Here is a 24,929-nt window from a genome sequence, read left to right on the forward strand (position 1 = left end):
TAGGGAGTTTTTCCTACTACATCTTTGCTTTTTCTCTCATATATTTTCTGTTCTTTATTGACCTGAGCACACAGCCAGTGATGTTGCTCATAACCCTTGTCATTAGAACACACACACAGGGGATTCTGGGGAAGAGAAAGCAAAATAGTAAGGTAGTAAATGGTGAACTCTGCAACCAGAAGTACTAGCATCATCGTAGAACCTAGGTAAGATCCATTAATAAGTATATTTTTTACAATCATGCCTTAACATTTATATTAGATAAATGCATAGTGTTGTCACAATCTACAAATAAATTAAAATATTAGGTTATGTTTGTTACATTTGGTGGGCAAACAAGTATTACTACATGGATGCCTCCATATTCCTTCATGAAACACAGTCACTGTAGGCTCATAACTGGCAACAGAGGACAAAACTGTTTTCATATGTATTTTAAGCTTTAGTTTTGTTCACGGTTGTAGTGAAAGCACTTTATTGTCCTTATTTAGGCTGACATTTGGGGGTAAATGTATGATACTCCGGTTTCTTCAACTCCCGCGAGTTCGGCGAGATGACAGCTTAAATTTAAAGCGGCGCTGCCTTGTAAAGGGAAACGTGCCTTTACAAGGCAGCGCCGCTTTAAATTTTAGCTGTCATCTCGCCGAACTCGCGGGAGTTGAAGAAACCGGAGTACCATACATTTACCCCTTGGTGACCATTGGGCTGATGCTGTTTTAATTCACTTTTGTATGTTTGTAAAGTAGAAAAGCAATCTGGCTGGACAATCTGGCTGTCTTTATAACAGGATCACACATAGCTAGAAGTCTATACTTGACAAATCACTGATTGACGCCACAGGCACAGTTAGAGACAGTTGTACTATACAATGGAAGGCTACATACATGTCTGACTTACAATCCCAGCTTCATAAGTATTTTTTTCTTACATATAACAAACCAATGATAGATTTTTTTTGGGCTCTAAGCGAGTTTGGCCTGCACCACTTGTATGTCGTGTTATTATATTATCACAGCACATTTTCTCACCAGGACAGGACAAATAGTGAAATCAAATTCTTCAGAGGAAGCAACCCAGTGCCAACAAATCTTTCTAGGATACATGGTGGACTTAATCATGTTCCCATTACACCATTCTGCTTAAAGCATTGGATGGCTTCCCAATGCATTTGATGGACATTAATGATGAGATGTGGTGCTGCTAGGCCTTTTAGGCATACTCGGTTGGAAGCTTCCCCTCCCATCACTGCAGCCGCTTTTCTTTTCTTTCTCTGCAGTAACTTTGGCTCTGTTATTGCTATTCATTGGGGTTTAGCACTAAAAATCATTCACTAGCCAAGAAAATAAAAGTATAAAAACAATGCGCTATAAAAGCAGGATCATTATATTTTAGTCACCAACATTTCTGTAAGTTTACCTGTTGGCAATCACATTAAAAAATGCAGAAAAAGGGAGATTTTAGGATTAGACAAGTTTTGATTTCTAGTTTAAACCACATCAGTGGTCTGTATCTATGAAATAATTGTTGTGCTTGTGTATATTCTAGTATGGAATTTGTTCACAATGCATAATGGGAAGTATGCAAAATTCATTTTGGGTGGGCTCAAGGGTGATTCTTGCAAAAAATGCCTAGACTGTATTACTGTAGTAGGTTAAAGATAAAATAAAAAACATCTAAATGCCTTTGTATGCTTTAAAATCATTTCTCGCTGTACACTTAAACCATATTTACCAACCTTTGGTAAGTTAATTCTGGGAGATTCCAGGCAGGGGGGCCTGGTTGGATGGCGGGAGGGGCGGGGCATGGCAATTGGCGCCATTTTGGCCCCGCCCCCACAACAAAAATGCCGTTTTTGTCGCGGGGCGAGGCCAAAATGACGCGATTTGCCGCAAATCGCGTCATTTTGAGGAGCAAGAAGCCATATGCGGGATATTTGTCTGCTCTCCTGGAGCCCGGGAGACCTACCCGAATTTCGGGAGTCTCTCGGACATTCCGGGAGAGTTGGCAAGTATGACTTAAACATGAATCCCTATACATAAACAAACTTGTATTACATTATACATCAGAGGCGCTCAAACCCAGTCTTCAAGAGCTACCAACAGTTCATGTTTTCAGAATTTCTTTAAACATGCACAGGTGAGTTAATCTGTTATCCATGTCAGTAATTATCCCACCTGTTCTACAGACATAAATCCAGAAAACATGACCTGTTGATAACTCTATAGGACTGAGTTTGAGCACCTCATTAAAAGACAATTTAGAATTCACCAAACAAATGTAGTCTGAACTTTTTCTGAGTGGGGAAAGGAATGTCGGCTGTGGGTACAGCGATGATATCTGGATTTATTAATGATATAATTTTTAGGTGGTGGAGTTGCTAGAATGGTAATTGTCACCAGTAGTGTGATGCACTGTATGCATAGCTGTCTGACGGTAATGTAGCTCTACAGCACTGTTTATTACTAGCGCCAGGTATTTTTTGTTTGGCAGGGTTATTAAAAATCTGTACTCTTGCAATTTTCTTTATTGTTGTAGTCATTTGTTGGCATTTCATATATCTGTACTAGAGCTTACACATAATACATTTGAATAGTAATAAAAAAAAACAATTATTTTCTTATCTCTCAAAATTTGTGTATGAGAAATTCAACTGATTCAAACATATATATCTTTGTTTATCTTCTTGCAATAAAATAATAACACTGTAATATTTATTTCTATGTAGGAGTGTTGGACTTTATTACAATTCTTTTGTTTAAAGCAGAATTCTAAATTGAAGGCATCTGAATAATACCTCAGATGTGGGTTTTAAATACCGGGAGAACAAAAAATAATGGAAGTGAATGGCCCCATACGCATAACCGTTAATGCTTGAGAAATATAATGGCGTTTTATGGGAGCGCTCATTAAGTACATACTGCATCCTGCTGCAGTCATGCATTTTGTCTACAACTGGTGGTGCTTGTTGGCTCATGCATGCACATGTTGGCAGATACTGGTCCGACAAAGTGGTAGTTAACTCTTACCACTCTGGGCCAGTGTCACTGAGGCAACCAACTATATATATTTTTTGGAAAATTGCGTCAATAAGGGATTATTTTCACCGCAATTTAATTAGGCCCCTTAGTCTCCTTGGCTTATGAATCATAGTATTATGAGCACACAAAGCAGACATAATTCTTGTCCATGAGAGTTCACAACTCCAAGTTATTGTCATTTTACAACACTAACTTTAGAATGTAAGCTCACGCGGGCAGGGTCCTCTGTGTCTATTGTCTGACACCATCGTACATTCCGTCATGTCTTTTGCTGCACTCTGTGTGAGTCCCCATAGCATTACTCACACCCATCTGTGCTACTTATATTTATTACCTCATCTATTTGTTGCTTGCTTCTGTATCCAGCGCTACGGAATCTGTGGCGCCTTATAAATAATAATAATAATAACTAACATTCATAGGAGGCCCAACCCCCTATAGTCCCATTAGATTGTAAAAGGACATGAATGTCCTTCAGACACATTTTTTGATACTTAACTCATTGTAACTTTAGCTTTAAAACAGACATTAACACATGATTTAAATGGGAAGTAAAGCCTTATTTTCATTGAAATATTAAGAAACATTCCTTTGATAACTAGCTGTCATGCTTTCTGCTTCCAGCAAGTTGTACCAAAAGATGTCGTTCACGAGACAACGTTGTGTTCTAACAGTAATTGCAATCTTAACATTCATATTGGTTAAATAAATAAATAGGCAACACAGTGTGTAGATTTGCATACCAATAGGTCTGCTTAGGTGTTTCCATCCTAAAACTGAATGATTATAAGCAATGCCAATGGACATACTTATTTTTACAACTGTATCACTGACAGCTTAGACATTGTTGTAGTACTTTTCTGGACTGCTTAAAATTCTGTTCTTGCTGCCCCATTCATCTTTTCTTGAACTCATGCGTTTAGTATTTTTCTGGCTACACAGAAATCTTTTGTTTTCCTTAAATTGTGTTGACATTGATTGAATCAGCCAATATAAAAAAATGCATTGTTTCTTAAAAATGTTGCTCATGCAGTATTAAAGGCACAGAACATAAATACATTTATTTTAAACTATTTTCTGTGCAGTAATTGGCTAAAATAACCATGTGAGTGTGACCACATTTAGCATGTTAAATAAAAGCATTCAAATAATATTTCAACCCCTAAAATTAAAAATTGTGTAAGTGGCAATAGTGAAAATGTGTCTTATTGGCATACTGTGAGTAATTATTTGAACAAATAACTTTACGCTATTAACCTTAGCCATCATTGAAGAGTTACTATTTGGTAGTACTGACTTCAAAGTGGTTTTGTCACAATTAACATAAACATTTTCTGATCACATTAAAAATTATGTGTCATACTTGCTGTTCCCAAAAAAGTCTATTTAGCCCATCTCCTTGTTGGCAGGATTCCCCTAATACTAGTAGCAGTTTCAGAAAGAATACTAGGAATATAAAAATATATTGTTGCAATTTTTAGAAGAGAAATGAAAAAGTGATACAAAAAAGTATATATATTTCTCCCACAGTTTAAGTGGTGGTGTTATTCGAGAAACATGCACAGTTAAAGACTAATTCCATCCAAATCTGAATTCTTCGTTTGAGTTGGAATTCAAGTTAAACATTAATACATAACATTACTTTCCTGGGTCCTCTGTCTGCTGTGTTCCAGCTGTACTCTCATTGCTTTCATAGTTTTTATACAGATACCATGTTCTTTATCGACAATACACTGCCAACAGTGGAGAGAAGGGCATTGCTAGACTGCGGCAGACACATGCGGATCTGCCAAAGTGGATGGAACAAACTCGAGCTAAGTAATATACTGGATTAATGCTCTTTTCCCTCTACACCACCTCCCTTGGTGCCCTCATCTGCTCCTTTGGCCTCCAGTACAACCTTTATGCTTGATACCCAAATTTATCTTTCATTCTTTGACCTCTCCCATTCCCTTATGCCTCGTGTCTCCTGCTGTTTTTTGGCCACCTTGGATGTCGAAGCACTTTCTTAAACTCAGTTTTTCCAAGACTGAACTTATCGTCTCCCCCCCTTCCAGGACTCTCAACCACCCCCTGTATATTTCTGTTAATAACACTACCCTCCTTTCTGTCCCTCAAGTGCGATGCCTTAGGGTCATCCTCGACTCCTCCCTTCTCCTTCAAACCTCATATTCAGTCAAAAACTTCCTACTTCCACGTTCAGAATATATCCAAGTTACGGCTCTTTTGCACCATGGAAGCCTATCCAAACTCTTGTTCACTCTCTTGTAATATCTAGCGTTGACTACTGTAACCTCCTTCTCTCTGGCCTACCTGACTCTTAACTTGCCCCTCTTAAGTCTATCCTCAATGCTGCTGTCCACCTTATTTTTCTCTCCTGCCACTCTGTCTCTGCTGTCCCCCTCCACCAGTCCCTACATTGGCTTCCCATGGCCTACAGAATTAAATTTAAACACCTCACCCTCACAGCTCTCAATCCCCCGACCCTACATCTCCAACATCATCTCTACCCACACTCCTCACTCCCCCCCAATCAACCCCCCCCCCCGCTCTGCCAGTAACTGTTACCTCACTACTTCTCTGTTCACCTCTTCCCACTCCCGCCTCCAGGACTTTGCAAGGGCTGTTCCAGAGCTGTGGAACAATCTCCCACACTCCAGCAGGTTAGCCTCTACTCTCAAAGGCTTCAAGCGTGCCCTTAAGACTCATTTTTTTATTCAATCCTCTCAGCCTTCCTCCTAACTCCGTTGTCCCAGCTTTCTTCTGCAGTCGGTACCACCCTTTCCTTTAGGATGTAAGGTCTCATGAGCAGGGCTTTCTTTCCTTGTGTTCTCCTTCTAATATTCCTTCACCCTTTGTACCACCAGCCTGCTTCATTAGCCCTGTTTTCTTAAGTTTAGGCCTACTTCTTGCTGATTACTACCATTACTCTCACTCACTGTCCCCAGAGCCGGATTTAGACCACATGGGGCCCTAGGCAAGATACTGGTTTGGGGCCCCCTCCCTGAAAAAATCCATAGCACTATAGTTTTTTAGCATAACATATACCCCTATTCAGGGGCTGGCTGGAAGACTTTAGCCTGGGGGCAAGCACATAGCACTGACCCATAAGTAGCGGCCCATTTTTAAAGGGTGGTCTCACCGCCAGCAATGGGAGGGCCCTCTGGGGACCGCTGGGCCCTAGGCAATTGCCTAGGTTGCATAATGGTAAATCCGGCCCTGACTGTCCCACAAATAAATTGACCTGCATTGTCATGTTACCTGTATTTTTTATTCATTCAGTATGCAGACCTTTTGTGGTGCTTTAGAAATAAAAGATAAGAATAATAATAATGTCTCATATCCTGTATATTTATTGACTAAATTAATTGGTGTGTCCAGCATGCTGTCTATGTGACCACTTTGAGAAAGGATACATGTTTAATGTCTCTTTCTGTTGCATCACTGTGGAATTGGATGGCGCACGGAAGCCTTAAATATCATCGATTGCAGTCTCCTACGGAGTAGAATGATCTGTGTGGGTTGTGGGATTCAAATGCACAGTGTGACCAGTGATGTTTGCACAAATGGATCATGCTCTACTTGACTCAACTAGCAGCCTTCTGGCCATTGCCTACAAGCTGTAGGATTTGTCATCTGTTGTTTGGGATAGAGGGTAGAGGAAATAGATTATTATTCTCACACATTAGACCACTGACTTTTTTGTAAATAAACCACAATTATGAACACTGTATACTACATGTGATTAGTTTGGAAGCAGAGCCCAGAGTTTTTTCTTTTTGGTTCTTTAAGACATGGGCACCTTTGCTGAATTGCAAATGCAGTCCTTATTACCACAATAAATCACAAAGATTGCCTTTGATCAATCTGATTCAAGTAATACTAACGAAAACAAAAGTTGATTAATGGCTACAATCATATCTAAATATTTAGAAATAAAACAGTCTCACAAGGAAATGCACCTAATTCAATAGCATATACACCAAAACCCAGAGTAAGGCTTTAACCAGTTTAAGTATAATCTAATGTACATGTTTATTTCCTATATATTTTTAATCCTGTGTTTTTTGGATTTTAAGTCTGCACAAGGCTGTTCATGGCTTTTGTCAGGTTGTATACACACGTTTGAAAACACTTTACTATTGTATTTACTATCAATTTGCTTCTCCAATTATTTTTGATAAATAGGTAACCGTAAATATTTAGTTGTTTTGGATGAACCTAGAAATCTAGTTAAAATATGTACTCCTTTTTGTGCTATTGAAATTATCTTGCAATAATCAGCTGCATTTATTGGGGATGGGAATGAAAAATAATGACCCTTATAGTCTAAGTAAGTTGAAGGATTTAAAATTGAAACCAAAGTTCATAATTGCAAGATTGGAACGTCTGACTTCACCCCTAAAGCTACCCTGTCAGAGTCAACATATCCAGCAAATTGCACCTTCTAAGTGTTAATGTAAAGTCTATAGCTTTAATTGTTCAATATACTGCAGCTGTCATAAGCAACTGCTTGTACAAGAGCCAGCAAGTAAGTGTTGTTTGTAACAAATCACATGGCTTTGGTGAATCCTTACTAACACTGTCACTACATATAGTGAGTCAATTGTGGATATTACAATGTATCAAATAGTGCTGACATCTGGGAAGAGTAATCAGTCTTTCCTGACTCATCTGGACCTCTCATAATTGCAAAATGTCTAAAAATCAACCCTTATGTTCTAATTTTCTCCATCACATATTGCATAGCTTTCATCAGTATGTTGAGAAGCACAGGAAAGTTATGCGCATCTCTTTGTGAGACATCTGATTTTGGGTTGCACAAATCTTTGAAATGTGTTCCTTACTAAACATAAGTTGTGCACTTAATATGACGGGTGCCCTTTTCAAGTTTTTGATGATGATTGGCCCATATTTGCCTTCTAAATTAATAACTAGTTAGTTACATTACAATCAGTAGGGGGTGTATAGAGTGGTATGCCATACCGCCACTTCTACTGCCTTCATTGTAAAACTATTAAATTAAATTACATTCACTTCCATTCCCATTACATTTTTCATACCTAAATTTCCATACCACCGCTTCTAAATTTCAATTTCGGACACTGATTACAATATTATTATGGCTAATTGAATTGTGTAGCTACACAGTTGGGTATATTACCCTGGATCTATAGCTCACCACACACTCTAATATGGTCATTTTCTTTCGTCACATTTCCACTGATGCAAATTACACTGTCTGAGCAATACTTATATTATTAGAGTTTGTTAAACTAAGATTAAAGTTCTGTTAAGACACATAAGCTTGACTAAGGCTTGGACTATTGTTAGAACCAAAGTTTAAAACTTATGGTGGGTTCACATTTAGGACTAAGGTTATTGTTAAGACTATGTAACACTGCATACTCATGTGTGGTTATACAGCAGAAGTGAATTTGTGACTAAAAGGTCATTGCAAAGAATGCACTGTCAGTACAATTCTGATTCTAAACACCTGGATGAACTTTGTGGTCTCTTTATCATTTAAAGTCAGTACTGTTAAATACTTAGACAGTGGTCCCCATAATGCTTTGTTGAACTCTTTTAATGTGCTCAACAGACACCCATTTTCTAAGGGTTAGGATTAAGACAGGCATTAAAAATTAAACTATATATTTTTATATTTTTCCCCAGCAATAGGATTAATATAGCCAACAGCTTACTTGACAGAGGAGATTTGTTCTTTAAAACAACGGTCTCATTTCCTCCAATAACACCAGTGGACTAAGATACAGTGGAAGCTTGTTTATGGCTTTCATGGACTCTGCATTACAGAACAGTATGGCCAGCAGATTCCTTGTAACATTTCATGGAACAATTTGCCCAACTAATGGACAATAAAAATATATAAAGTCAATTAATAGTGAAGTCACTTAATAGCCACCATGTGTGCTGTATTTGCCGCGTCATTAAGTCTACTAATGTCTGCAATGGTGCCGTTGTGATTTAGCACCATTCTGCCATGAGAAAGTCACTCAACTTATGCCTGGTTAATTGCGCTGGAAAACACTGTATCAAATTATTACAGAATCCCCATAAATGCTTGATTGGATTAAGATTTGGTAAGGGTATGATATATGGATAATATCAATATCATGCTGATCAACACATTGAGTGACCACATTGACTCTGTAGATGGGGGGGGGGGGGGCATTGTCATCCTGAAAGACACCCCTCCCATTAACAAAGAAACTCTGCAGCATGGGCTAACGATGATAATTCAGTGCCACTAAATAGTAATTAGCATTCACACTGCCTTCTAATATTAAACCAAAACCATGCCTGGTAAATGCAAGCTCACCGGTACCCTTCACTGTTGGCAGCAAGCACTCAGGAACGCAGAATTATTTAGGTTTACGTCACACATGCACTCATCTGTTTGTCCAGAAGATGGTAAAAGATGATTCCTATTACCATATCTTTTTCTCAATTCCTTAGTAGTCCATTGCCTACATACTTTATACAGCTGAATTCGCACATCTGAGTTTACCAGGTATGATGAGTGGTTTACACACTGCAAATCGACTATAATAGAATAATATTCCACTCCGTGGAGTTCTCATGAGACCAGTTTTGATGAAACTGGCTGCTCGAAAATCTCTGCTTCTCTTGTAGCCAATTTATAAGCAAAACAATTTAGTAAAATATGGGCATGCTGGGATGTAACACATGAACCACACCTGTGTGAAAGCCCTAGTTTTCAATATCTTTGGTGTCCTCATTTACATACAAAGAAGGCCAAAGTATGGTCTCGGTATATAGATAGAAGGCACTCCAGTTCACCGAATACATTAAAGGGAAAAAAATATTTTTATATATTATATGTAATGTTCACAACTAAATGATCATAGAAGAGAAAAATTTAAAACATTAATTAGACCTTGGAACGTATTAGCTGATGAGTGTGTATTGAATCAAACAATGAGACATTAAATGATTAGATGTATCTAGCTGAGTACACAGCTAGATACATCGGCTGATACGTTCCAAGGTCTAATTAATTTTTTACATTTTTCTCTTCTATACCTTTCATCACTTTATGTTTTTAAATATGTTGCCTATATGTGATTTTTATAATAAAGGCTCATTCTGCCCAATAATATGAATTTTAATGATCCTTTAGTTGTGAACATTACATATAATATATAAAAATATTATTTTTCCTTTAATGTATTCGGTGAACTGGAGTGCCTTCTATTTATATACTGAGACCATACTTTGGCCTTCTTTGTAAGTGTTTGACTTTATATGGGAAGGGCACCGCCTCGGGACATCTCTCTGATATAATATTGGATTGGTCCGAAATGAGGATGGTTCTAGTCCTAGTGCGATAGCTATCCCCCTTTTTTTCTGTCCTCATTTACTCAGGTTTTGCCACATTTTGCAAACTTTACAAACCTACTTCTAGTAGTAGGTTTGGAAAGTATTTTTAACCCTTTACAATCAAATTACAACAAGACGCTTAAGGGCCTATTTAAGATTTTTCGTATTATTGCCCCATTAAGTATCATGTGTCATCGTACCAATGACTAATGTCTGTGCGGAGCAATTTACTATAGAAATCATGTTGGGACAGTGCTTCCGATAGGAGGCTGTCCAAACATTTATCAAGAGTTTTTTCTGAGCATGCTCCACCTTGGGTCACGCATGCGCAGATGCCATTTGCGTATAACAGCGCACGGGAGAGCAGTAATGCTGCCGAAGAGTGATCTGAAGATCCCTGTCCTCTGGTGCCTTCCCCATAGAATTGAATGACTAAATCCATCTTCATATGGCGTTAGGCATTGGAGAGCTTACTAAAATTGCCCAAAAGGCAGTCCCCACTGAGTATTATTGGGACTGCTGGATATCTCTGATATCTCCTGAGTCAGGCTTTTCTTAAATTCCTATTTTACTTAAAAATGCCTAAACTATGTGGAAAAATCCATTTCCATATGGTTTAGGGCAGGGGTAGGCAGGGGTAGGCAGCCTGCGGCTCTCCAGCTGTTGTGAAACTACAAGTCCCAGCATGCTTTGCCAGTAGATAACCAGCAGATAGGTGGCAAGGCATGCTGGGATTTGTAGTTTCACAACACCTGGAGAGCCGCAGGTTGCCTACCCCTGGTTTAGGGCTTTATAAATAGGCCCCTTGGAGAAAAGCATGTAACTTACTTGAGCCATATCAAGTCCTATTCTCCCTAATTAAAGCATTATTTAAAATGTTAAGTTGTATAAAATGTCTTTCATTAATATAGTTGGTTGAATAGATTTGTCACATATATCTAGCTAATACCCCATAATTATGTAAATGGACCAGCAGTGTATAATTAACAACATAAATAATTAACTTTGAGATTTATTTTGGAAATATCGGCTTTGTTTACTAAAGTATAATTTACTTGTCTGTTAAGTCGGCAGTTTTTTTCCCTGTGCATTTTGTTTTGCTATTCTGGTACAATGATATGAATAAATCTAATGCTTTGGAGAAAATATTTAAAACATTCCAATTTAACTTTCTTACTCTACTCAAATTACAACTAATGCATACAGGAAAATATAATAACAGAACAACATTGTTTAAATTTAAATGCAAATGAAATGTAAGTAATGATGTTGTCCTCTTTATTACAGAAAACATGTCTTCAAAAGTAAATGAAACTCATTATAGCATATGTCTGGGCTAAAACTGTTGTTAATTTACATGCAAATATATTTTTCTTAAAGTTAAAAATTATCCAGTGTTTTGCATGACAGGTTCTCTGAAGGCTGTCGTGTTTAAGAATGATTCTGAGAGAATTTTAGCTAAAGTTATGGTTGCAGCAGAGATGTAGAATTGCTTCAGCTCAGAAACTGGCGATCTCCACTGAGTTTACGTGGATAAAGTAATGCTTTACTGACCAATACAAAAATGGAGATTGGTGAATATGTGTTGATATCCTGTAATAAATCATATGAGTTGATATACCAGCACTGGTGGACTATTTGATGCTACATTACTGCTATCACTTTTAGAGAAATGTTGATATGATATTAGGATGGTTCAGCACAAAACCCTGTTTGTCTATAACTTTTATAGCACTATTAGTCAACTGATTTACAAGAGTTGGCAGCTTTGTTTGTGAGTTTCATACATTTTGTTGCTACTTGGATAAAGTGTTGCAACCTTGAGTGAGCTCTAATTATCAGAGCTACAAGAGATAATTAATTATGTTATACATTAGACTGTGGTTGATCAAAGATTTACAGATTACAGGAATATTAATACCACCGGTGAGAGCACAGTGTGCTTTTTTACGTAATCTCTCATTTTCATGTGCATCAGTAGACTGTGGACAGCTTGTTTCAGATAAATAGCTGAGCATTATGGGTTCAAAAGTCACTTGTGTACCCGTTTGTGTGCTGTGGAATCAGTTGCTTTTAATTTTGCATCTTACCTTGAAAATTTTTAATTCATATAGGACCTGATACATTAAGGAAAGTAAAGCAAAAAAAGAAGTAACTTTGCACCTTGGCAAAACCATGTTGCATTGGAGGGGGAGGTTTACTGACCTATGCTTCCCATTAAAATTCCCAGCCAGTTATCAGCATACTTGCCAGCTCTCCCGGAATGTTTGGCCCCGCCCCTTGCTGTAAAATGACGCGTTTGCGTCATTACGTCACCGGGGCGGGTCCAAAATGATGCAAATTTTTGGAGCCCCGCCCCCATCACGCGGGCGGGTCCAAAATGATGTGAATTTTGGAGCCCCCCCCATCATGCCCACCTCCCCCAGCAGGCTCCCAGAAGCCAGCTTTCAAAGTTGGTAAGTATGGTTAACAGAGAGATTACAAATGTATTCAGCATTGTCCTGTGTTACAGTTCTCTATTCTAGTGTCAGAATGTGATGCCTTATTAAGAACATTATTATGTTTTTATGATTTAGTTGTTTGTACTTTGTGTTTCCTGAATTGTTTTAGCTATAATATGCAGCATTTATTGTTTTTTTGTAGGGGAGAAGAGGATATGGTTCAATCTTTGTCTGGGCATCTGGCAATGGTGGCAGAAGTCGAGATCACTGCTCTTGTGATGGCTATACCAATAGTATCTACACAATCTCAATTAGCAGTACAACAGAAAGTGGCAAGAAACCATGGTATCTGGAAGAATGTGCTTCAACATTGGCGACAACATACAGCAGTGGGGAATCATACGACAGAAAAGTGGTATGTCTCGTCTCATGGTATTTCTTTACTTTTTTCTGCTTTCATTAAGGGCAAATCTGATGAAACCTAACCTGTATGATGATTTTTATGTTTTTAGGTGATATGGTTAGTATAGAAACAGTAAAAATACCTCCACAGACAACCAAAATAACGGGGACCTTTGTGTCGAATACAAATCAGTGGCTGTTATTTAAATATTATACGGATCTGTAGGTCTGCACCCTGGCCTCAAAGTTAATTATATTAATAATGGTTATATAGCACTTTTCTCCCAACATGACTTAAACACATTGTCACCTTTAAAATATATGGACAAGTTAAGAAGCCAATAACCACCTTCAGTGGTTACCGAACGTCTCTGTACATACTAAATAAATAGACCTGGCATTACTTTGTTTAAACATGTTTTTTAATTAAATGCCTAGTTGCCATTAAAGGCAAAACACACCTAAATATGATGTCCATAGACTAATTTATTATTTAGAATTGGGAGTGGATGTGGTGTTCCACATCATTAGTTACGAAAATGATTGCAAAGTATTGCTGATGTATTGAATGACTGTATACAGTGAACAGCAAACATAACTATTGCTTTGCTTGTTATTTTCTAACATATCTTACAGTCCGCTTCATTCCTCTCTTCTGTCACTCTCTTAGAGGGTCTATGTATTCAATCTAAACTAAATGTAAACAAAAGGAAGATATACAGAGCAGTGTACTGAGGTGAGATGTCTACATTGTTATGATAATTACAGGTATATCTGACAGTGGCAAATCTATAAGCAAGACTAATTGTAAGGAGGAGCTTACATGTAAGCTAAATACTGCTAAATACTTACTGTATTTGCTGGAACATCATCTGTGATGAAAAAGTAATAAAGCAAATAATAATATTATATGGTAATGTCCGCTCCCTTCTAACCACTGACAAGCTAGAGACATTACGTCTAAACTGGGAGACGGACTTGGGCCCTATCACGGATGAAAATTGGAGCTCTATGCTCGACAGTACCAGAGAGGTCACCTCCTGTACCTGGTATAGACAGATTCAGCTATATCGCCTACACAGGGTGTACTACTCCCCACACAGCCTGCTCCGGATGGGTGCCAGGTTGGATGCCATCTGCCCTAAATGCGGGACTACACCATCTACATTCTGTCACCTGCTATGGAGCTGCCCTGCAGTCAGGAATTTTTGGTCGATGGTAGTGTCAGGTATACAAGATACTGGTGTCGAGGCCCCACTCCTGTTCCCTAAGACATGCATGTTTGGCCTGGGGGTTGACCTGGTTCTGGGAAAGAACAAGACTAAATATGTTCGTAATCTTTTGGCATTAGCCAAGGTCACTATTGCCAGAACATGGATGGCTCAGGAGGGTCCTGAATTTGACAAATATGTGACCCTGGTAAATGAGGCTGTGGGGCATGAAAGATTCTCTTATGAATCCCGAAATGCACTGCCAAAATATAACAAGATATGGACCAATTGGGCAAAATCAAAGTACGCGGGGCAGTCTCTGGCTTCTAATCTAGATACTGGTTGAGAATCTATGTGTTTACTATACTCACTCCCTCTTAGATTAAATAATTAGCTACTGGTCCTTATTAACTGGAAACACCTGCACAGCGACTTCCATTTAGAAATTTACCTTTCCCATATAGCAAGAGAGTTGGTTGAGACAGAAGGTTGTGGATCACTTAGGCATTATATCTTATTTGCGTATGACAGTCCATCTGCATTGCTTGTTGTATTCCACTCTTTGGGCCTGATTCATTAAGGATCTTAACTTAAGAAACTTCTTATTTCAGTCTCCTGGACAAAACCATGTTACAATGCAAGTGTTGCAAATTAGTATTTGGTTTTGCACATAAGTTAAATACTGACTGTTGTTACTGACACAAATACTTGATAGCTTATTTGTACACTGAAATTTAAAGTTGATATTTGTGTGCTACATGAAAAAACAGTCAGTATTTAACTTATGTGCAAAACAGAAAACTAATTTGCACCCCTTGCATTGTAACATGGTTTTGTCCAGGAGACTGAAATTTTTAGTGTACTGCTTTTTAGTGTACTAAAAAGTATATGAAAAATGAATTGGTGTCAACTAATGTATATCTACAGATATATCTTTTGTGAAAGTGCCCCTGTACGTTAATATACATAATATTGAATAAAATGTATTTAGTGCCATTGCAGAAGAGTGGCACAGTATTGTTAATTCATAACAAGTAAATTAGTTGTATATAACCATGTCTTATGATAATTCAATTTCAGTTCTTTTTCTTTATTCTTTTTATTTAAGAAATGTGTTAAACAATATTAAACTAGATGACTAGAAAACCTTCACATATATATCAGTCACCTCTCTGTGCGCTGAATGAATGTCCTTGAGCGAGATAATCCACCAAGGAGCCACTATTATCACAGTTACTGTAAAATGTTTTCCATACTTTATTACTCTACTGCTAGCGGGAGTTCATAAGTAAATAATTATGCTCATCTCCATCTGAAATATCTTTCACTCAGGTAAGAAATGTGCAGTAAAGCAGTGCAAATAGTCAGTTCCAGAATTTTCCATGGCAAACACAAAGGGCCTTATTGCAATATAAGGGGTGCAAATGTAATTTTTTGTCCTGTAAGCACAAAAACTACTGGCTGCTTCTGCATGTATTACACACATACTGCACGGCTTTATTTTATTCTGCAATTTAGAGTTTAGCTAAAATGTGTCCCGATCCCATCTCGTTCCGTACGTTTTAAATTAGCGATTTCCCTGCTGAGCAACATGGTTATGTCAAGTGATGAAATCGCACCTTCTTGCTGGATTTCCTACTAACTCTTAATGAGACCCAAAGGCAGAAAAAATATGCTACTTCCCTGCCAGAGCATGAGAAAAAAAATTGGTGTGTGATATAATTAATACAAATATCCCAGGGTCCCTTAAGATCATGTTTATATCATGAAAACATATTGCAGCAACAGTTTTCTAATGTGAGCTGTTTATATTTTGCTAGGGCCAAGCTTAAAGTATCACTTTAGTACGTATGTAGGATTTGTACTTTCAAATTGAAAGTAAATATCAGTGTTTGACAGGCCTTAATGCATATTACTTCCCTTGCACATGTTGACTTCCTAATACCAACAATCCTTCCTAGCATGTTGTGATTAATGAGCCTGTCCCAGCATGCTTTTGCATTTGGAACATCATGTCAGCTATTGAAGTTTTCCTGCCTGTTGGTGGTCTTATGCCCTTCTTATTTCTTTCTTAAGATAGATGGAGGACCTCTGTGAAAGTGAATGCTTTATAGCTGAAAGCCTTGTTTTAGATCTCTCTGGTAATTATGCTTAAACACCCCAACTCCTGTCAACAACTTCTCTTTGAAAGTGTTCTGATGGATTTTCCAGTCAGGGAGCTTTCTCTAGGTATTATCCACTTGCTCTCTGGTAGCCAAGTGAAACGTATAAATCAAACTACAGATGTTTTATTGGAACACGCCAGAGCCTTAAAAATGCTCTTTCTGATAGTTTGGCAGAGCATTTTCTCCATTCACTACAACAAATCTAAAGAATTGAAGAATGCACAATGGAGTGACATGTTTTCATCAGTTGGATCTTTTGGTTGTCAGTGGATAGCTCTGTAAGTAAATAATTATAGATAAATACACACTCTTTAATAATGATGCAAAATTTGAAAAATATCATTATTTTCAGATACTCTTGTCACTCTACATATGTAAGTATGGAAGTATTTACTGACAACCAAAGATCCATCAGATGCAAACTCGCTTGTGAATACTGTAATTGTTTTTTAGATTTGATATAGTAAATTGACCTTATCTTTCCTCCACGCCTTTAGAAATAACAGTTTTAAGGCTTTGTCACATTCCAATAATATATCTCCAGTTTGATTTATATATTCTTTGCCTTCCTGATGTCTGAGGCATTGTGTCTGTATTTGTTCCCCACTAAGAGCGCACATAGCCATTAGCACCTCCTTTAAGGGACACATGTCCAAACTGGTGCTTGTTATTTTAACTCAGCCACTTAGGCACTGCTTGTGACAGATGAGGACGCATTTTGTTTCATGCCAGTGCCATTAGTTGCTTCTTTATTAAGGCCAGTTCAGGCTGTTTTGTGGTGCCTGAACAACATGATGTGTTAACATTTTCTTCTTGAACATTATTCTGCCTGTTACTAATCCTACTTCTTTGCTTGTGTTGGCCATGTTGTTTAATATGTTCAGAATCATATGTGCCTGCCTTGACCTTGGCCTGCATATCAAATATGATTACTGTGTCATCCTCCCTAAGCTGCTGCTTAGTGAGGTTAGATCTGTGGGCAGTGACCTGTGGGTTCCCAGTGTAAACCACTCCCTTGTGGTGGTCCCTGGTGAAAATCAAGGTTTCCATTAAGCTGTGCACCTCAGGCCCAGTCAGCACCAATCATTAGCAGTATAGTGGGTTCAGCTAGGTTTGTACTCCAGAGACACTTTGTTACCTGACCTAGCTGAGTGCATGAAAATGCAAGAAAGCTAGTTTAGATTATACATTTCTAATCACGTGTATACACTCCTAGACTCCTGGACCCTTGGCTCCACCCTTTGATATCTTGGTTTCTATTGCTTCTTCAGTTTCTGCACATGTTATACCTATTCAACACCTTTGTCTAACCTGCACATTCTTCCATCTCCTCCTTATGACAACGGTCCACATGTCTATAGAGAATTTCTCAACCAGTGCCTAATTCTTTTTTTAATTCCGGCCAAGGTGTCAGAATGAGCTAAATTTTTCTTCCATATCTCCCTATTATCCAGCCAGGCCTCCCATTTGTGGGAAAATAGTGACCCACTATGCATGTAACTTATATCTTTCTATGGGCCTTTCAGATGACTGATGAATTCAGGGGGGGTTTCCTCAACATCTCATCTTAGACAAGTCACCATGACTGTGGGTTAGTTCATTTGACTGCTGGCATCCATTACTTCCTGCTGATGAAGAACCTATAGAAATGGGTTGTTTCTGTTTCTCAGAGGAGGTCTGTACCCACAGAAGAACATTGTGTCTATGTTTATATTGCAGAACTAATTTTGTTTACCAATAGATAGAAACTGGGAAGCTTGATCACCTAGCTGGTGTCAGACAGATCATGCTAGGAGACGTTTATTTCTGTCCAAATAATAAAAATGTATATCATTTTTCCATGACGGTCAATGTCTCTTCAATTTTTTCGGACTTGTCATTCCTGGACACTGGACTGTGAGGCAATAAGAATCTTCATTGAATACAGTCATTACAAAATGGGAAATCCTTACAATATCTTTATAAAAAAAACAACTTTATCTCTTATTGCTGCTGGCGGAGGTCTAATCTCTGGATGTTTTATCCAGTTTAGAACAATTCCTCTTACCCTTCAAGTTGATGTCCTGCCTTTATCACACTATTTCTTGACCTGCTTTGGCTTCAGAAGCACACTCATGTTCTGGACTCTTTACTGGCCGCCTGCTTGCTTCACTTCCTGCTTGAAAGATGTTGCTCCCATTTTCCCTTTACCAGTGCAATATTGAGATCCTGACACCCCATTGTTCCTGCGATTGTGCAGTCAACCTAATACAGCTCCACTTCAAGGCCAAGTATATTTTTATTTGTTCTCAGATCAGAGCTATATTAAAAAAAAAATTCTAGTTGGATATATTGTCCCTTGCTGTACTTGTGTTGGACTGTATTATTATTTTCGTTTATAAGGCACTACAAAATCCACAGCGACGTAGAGCATATTACAAAGATGTACCAATGGACATAGTAATGTACATACATGAATACGTAATGCATAAGACAATAGGCAGGGTGTATAACAGGTGTGATAAAGAACTTGCAGGAGACAAGAGAGATGGATGCATATGGGATGGAGTTGTGAGCAGACAGGGGGAACTTGTGAAAACTTACAATCTAAGGTTTATGATCGGATAAACACTGCTGTAAGCATTGTTTATCCAATGTTTGTACTGTTTCCAGTCCAGCGATTATATGTCCAGATTAAAGAGGTAGGAAGAATAATAACCAGATTCAAAAGCTTTTGTATTCATAATAAAATTTAATATCTGGCTTATACATGTGTATGTAATACATAGCTGATGCTAATCATCATAAACACCATAATAAATAGGTTTAACAGTGACCATGGCACTAAGGTATAGAAATGTTGACATCAACTGGTCAAGCCCACATTCATTGCACTCAATTTCCTCATTACATACTGGATTAAATGTGTGGATGTGAATTTTGATGAGGAAAGTGTTATACATGTTGTCACGAACAGCAATCACCTTAGCCTGCGTGATGCGTGTGTGACACAGAGTTAACCAAAAAAACAACCACCTGGTCTGTCTAAAATGATTAAATCCTTCCCTATCTATGCTACACACTAGCTTTGCGGTACTAACTATGCCACAACCAAGGTTTTTTCTGACAAGAGCTGACACTCTTATTTAGGAAGCCTTCGGTTCTCCCTAGCATTATTCTAACACAATTTACTTTAATCAGAGTTCACATAAACCACAATGTTCTCCCTGTTTCAATAATGTAGCATCTTGACCAAACTCTTGCGTGAATTCGTAAGAACACAGAGACTTGAACTTAGTAAGTGTAATTTAATAAGGAAAATACATCCACAATGCTTAAGATAAAACAGTTAATAAAAAGGCATACAAATATAACGCAATTATTTCTTATAAAATAAAAAGGATAAAACACAGAATTGATACCTCACTTATAATCAAGTTTCTGGTGCTGGGAGAAGCAAGAAAAATGGGACCCTCTTCCATATCAAATTGACTCCCCAAGAGTGAACCAAAACTTACATTTACACTACAGTTTTAAAACCAAGCTGCAAGGCCCCCCAGCCCTCTTTCCTGTGAGGTCAGAACCAACAGGACTGTAGAATGCAAATTAGGGTTTTATGATTCTGCTGTAGAAACTGTTTAAATCAGGTTTTTGTCACTCTGTCCTAACTTTTCAACAGTATGACTTACAAACATGATTTTACCTCCACACGACATGTCATAAGTTTCCCTTCATCTGCATACCACACATGCCTCTGGTAAGTATGATATTAGAGAAAATGTTATGATATTTTCCTGTGACCCTATTCAACCTGAATCTGTCATTAACATACAACCCGGTCTGCAGTCGGCATGTCTGGGGCCTCCCAAACATGTATTTAAATTTCATTGTCTTGAAAGAGATATCCTCAAAGGCTTTCACATTTGCGATCTGCCATAAATGGTACTAGGTGCTGCCCTTATCTACCAGCCCCCTCTGGGTAGTTTAACATAAACAAAACCCATTGATCTAAACAGATTCTCTGAGAGCCATGTCACACTATTTCTAGGAATTAATTCACAAACACATATTTGCAGATGTATGCCTAAAAATTAGCTTGCACATGACACGTGTGCAGGTGTTTTGATAAAAAATTGTATAAGACTAGAATTTGGCTTTTTCTACTCGTGTTTTCCCCATGCATGTATTCCATATACTGTATAACTGTAATTATGTAGATTCATTTTAAAGGCTTAGCCACATATCTGTAAAACTTGTGGTTTAAGACTTATTCAAAAAGCACCAATAATAATCCAGTTTAGGTAGTGGACAACAAATATGTACATTAGAAGCTTGAAACAGTTATTGTGAACAATGCTTTGGAGAAGTAGAGCCAGGATTAGATGCAATATCACCTGCTAGAGACTGCAACAGGATGAATAGAAATGTAAAAGATTGTGTCTTGTGTAAGAGGTATAGTTGTGTATATATAAAAAACAAGTCATATAGTAGTCATGCTATAAATACAGACCTAGAAATTGAGTTACTGGGGAGGCATGCTGTGGCTTTTAGTCTGTCCACAGTATTGAATAATTAAAAGGCAGAGAACAGTAAACCACAATTGTTCTGGGACTCATAAGGGTCAGTGTTTCATTGTTCTGGGACCCTAAAAGAAAGGTAGCTCCCAATAAAATGTACTGCACAGAGCTTCTGGAATGCAAAATAAAATGTTTACTTGAAATTCCTGCCAGACACATTGGTAGAAGTAATGTACACACTGGATACAGCAGTGATGTAGCCAGAGTGCTTTATGGTGAGTAAGTAATCACCATGTAGAGATTGTCAAATTGTAGAGCAGAGATAGTCTGTAGCATACCTGCCCTGTTCCTGTCATGTGCTGGAGGCTAATGAAATAAAGCCACAGCAAGAACTTAGGTATGTAAATTAGTGGTATGGTGATGTAATGGAAGGTAAAGTATGAATTTAGTTTGTGATTTAAAGTGATAAAATGGAAGCACAGTAAAATGGAGGGAGATATGGGGAGAATTAGAATTTGTGTTGTGGGTGTTGATTAGGTTTCTAATTTAAGTTAGAAAACTTAAATGTACAAACCTACAGAATCCTTTTCAAGCTCCTCACCCTCATATACAAGACCCTCGCCATTCCACTGCTCCCTACATCTCCAACCTCATCTCTATTCACCCCGGCCACTCTATTGGCCAGAGATCGTCGCCTCTCCTCCCCTCGGATTACCTCTTCTCACTCATGTATTCAAGACTTCTCCTGAGCTGCCCCCCTCCATTGTAACAATCTACTTCGCTCTATCATAGAATCCCCCAATCTGCGCAGCTTCAAACGGGCATTAAAATACCAACTTTTCTTAAAAGCCTTTCAGTCATCCGCTTAACTACCCACCTAGTTAGTTACCTCTCCCTCTCATCCCTTCTTCTCCCTCCTTTCTCGCTCCATGTAACTCTGTCCCCATTTCACCCCTTGTGTCTTTGGTATGTCTGCCCTACCTAAGCTCGTTAGAGCAGGGCCCTCCCTCCTCCTGTTTCCACCACTTTAAACTTTGCTCTCCAGCTACTCTGCCCACCTCTTCCTTGGGGCTTCTTCCTACTGACTCCTCTTTTGCTTTTCTCTGCACCCTTCAGTGGCTCTTAACCTGTTAGCTGCGCCCACCCTCTTGGGAACAGGTTTCTAGCTTGTGCTGAATATCCCTTACCCTCACCCTTTCAGCCTTCTTTTTAGCAGTACTTTGAGCCTGAGTTATAGTGTTATTTGTTAATTGTGCTGTGGTGTTTTACCTTGTACTGTCCTATTGGTTGTTCCTGTACAGCACTGCAAACATTTTGTGGTGCCCTATAAAAAAAATTAAAAATAATAAGTTTATTCAAGTTACATTGAAGTGAAAAGTACATGCAAACAGAGAGTAGCATCTCTGCTCCCTGTGTTTTCCGCATCTTAGCCAAGTGACTTGTATGTATTGAGATTTAGCTACTACTTTCCCACCCATTGGCAAACACATCCAAACTCTTTAATACAGGAGTTGTCCGCCTTAAGTAAAATGAAAAAAAGAAGCAAAAATGTACTTCTTTTGGGTACTATATAGTGAAATGTCTCACCTCTGCTGCCCCACCATTATTTCGGTCATCTGAGTCACAAAAGGAGCAACATGTTACATGTGCATGTGCAGGCTTCTGCACCTCACTGAGCATAAGCCTGCACAGCATGGAGCTGGGTGATCTATCAGTTAACATCTCGCCACTTTTTACACACTTCTAGAATTGTAGTATAATCTGTACTTCTACGCAATTGTCTTCTGCATAGTGCGCTGCAGTGACAAAATAGGTTTTCAGAGTGAAAACAGTTGTTGGTATGTGTACAGACCGCATGGGGTTAGCTTGGTGGGAGACATACCATTGCACTTAGCATATAACATATAAAATAGTAAGTATAAAACATAATTTTTTTATATATATATATATATATATATACATATATATATATATATATATATATATATATATATATATATATATATATATATACTGCATATACATACACACAATCTGCATGTCTCTGATCAGTTCGCTGCTTTGAGATTCTGACAGCGATCTTACATCCTGCAGTTGTAGGGTACATAAACGTTAACAGATTATTGCACAATTTCACGGAAAGATGCTATGCAAACAGTCTACCCCCACGTGACAGCAGCTGGTGTTGTGACAATCTTGCCATGTTTACTAAAAGAAAAATACAAGTATGTTCCAAATGAACTACAGAAGTGTTGCTACAAAAACAATAATATTGGATTTGTACTAAGCTTTCTGTGATCTGAATACAGATGTTCTGACTTTGACAGGAAAGCTAAATGTACCAGAATGAAATGTTTAAAATAAACCATTTAATCCTCAAGAAGCCTATATAGAAAAATTTCGATATTATTTACTAGCTCTAACTGAAGTATATTAAACAAAGGGAGAACATTGCTCCCTTGGCTTTGCAGAGCAGTTACATTTTTATTTAATATGTAATATTTTGTAAATTACATTAACCAATGAAAAAAAGTAGATGGTGATGTACAATTAATTTTAAGTCAAATTAATTTTAAGAGAAATTGTGCTTGTTGGAATTGGACAGAGAGACTGTTTCATTCTGTTGCAACCTCTGACCTAAGGTGCACTGTGAGACAGCCAATATACAGGTGAGCTAACATGAAAGGTTTAAATATTTGGCATACCCGTTAATATAGAAATGTGAATAGTACTGCATTTCTAGATGATATCTGATGTTGTGCCCCAACTTCCGGGATATGTAAGCTATCCATGCTAAAAATGTTCCATAGATCTGGGATTATTTATTATAAAGCCAAATACCAACGCAGTACTATCATCTGTTTAAGATTACACTGGCTAAAATGGGAAGCTCATTTAAAAATAAAATGTACCTGTAGATCTAAATAAATTTAAATGAATATTATTTTGGATTGTTATTGTTCAGAGTTGGTGTGAACTCCTTTTTGTGTTTGTTCATTTTTATTGTCACGTGATAACTAGAGAGCTATATTAGCTGCACCCAAATACCAACTATTATGCCCTCCACACAGTTGTAAATTTATTAATTGAATAAAAGTTAACTAATATTTTGGCTGCCCCCAAGACAGTGCTACAGAATGATGTGTCTCTCTTGGCCTATATGATAAATACTGGTTATGCAAATATAGATAATGCTTCCTTGCTTCCAAACAATTATAGCAGCTCTTGGAAGTGGGAACACTGACAGGAAATAAAGTTATAGTATAAACAGTGTGTCATAATGGAAGTAATTGGCATGAATAGCAGACTGTGAATGCCCACAAACATACAGTGGGGGACATTTATGAAAACTTCTGTAGCAAACTGCAAATGCAGCAGGTTTTACATTTTACATTTCCCAAACCGGACTGGAATTGTGATCATTTGTATCTGATTGGTTGATGTGGATTATAGCAATTAATTGCATAGAGACAATTTCACACCAGTTTTCATAATTATGACCCATTATATTTGTTGTCTTGTGCATAACAAAGTTATCTTTACTTGTTTTTTTTTTTACTCTTCGAATGTGGTGCCATCAACCATGCAAAATATAAGAAATATAACAATTGTCTGTTTTTTTTATTTTTTTTTACAAAACAACACTTCTCTTTTTTCTGCAAGGGATCTTGCAATCACTGCAGCGCATCTCAGTATACATCAATGCAGCTGGACATCTACAGATTCACAATGTACATTTGTGATGCTAAAATGCATTTAACATTTGTATTGTGAATATAGTGCCGTCTAAGGGATAGTATATAAATATATA

At 37.9% G+C, this 24,929-nt stretch overlaps 1 protein-coding gene and 1 long non-coding RNA gene across 4 annotated transcripts in view; one reads left to right on the forward strand and one right to left on the reverse strand.

The window, feature by feature from the left end:
• PCSK5 (proprotein convertase subtilisin/kexin type 5) overlaps positions 1 to 24,929 on the forward strand; it is a 327,761-nt gene that overhangs the window by 139,992 nt on the left and 162,840 nt on the right. For all 3 annotated transcript variants that reach the window (XM_075211001.1, XM_075211000.1, XM_075210998.1), the window contains exon 8: positions 13,047 to 13,259. In XM_075211001.1, the coding sequence (XP_075067102.1) occupies positions 13,047 to 13,259 (213 nt within the window). The remainder of the gene's footprint in view (positions 1 to 13,046; positions 13,260 to 24,929) is intronic.
• Positions 9 to 23,198, reverse strand: LOC142155150 (uncharacterized). Its single transcript, XR_012691705.1, has 3 exons — positions 23,146 to 23,198; positions 22,388 to 22,442; positions 9 to 125 (listed from the first exon to the last, which is right to left on the reverse strand). It is a non-coding gene; the product is annotated as an uncharacterized LOC142155150 (long non-coding RNA).

Source organism: Mixophyes fleayi, chromosome 1 (assembly GCF_038048845.1).
Source record: "Mixophyes fleayi isolate aMixFle1 chromosome 1, aMixFle1.hap1, whole genome shotgun sequence".
In the NCBI taxonomy this organism is placed as follows: Eukaryota; Metazoa; Chordata; class Amphibia; order Anura; family Limnodynastidae; genus Mixophyes; species Mixophyes fleayi.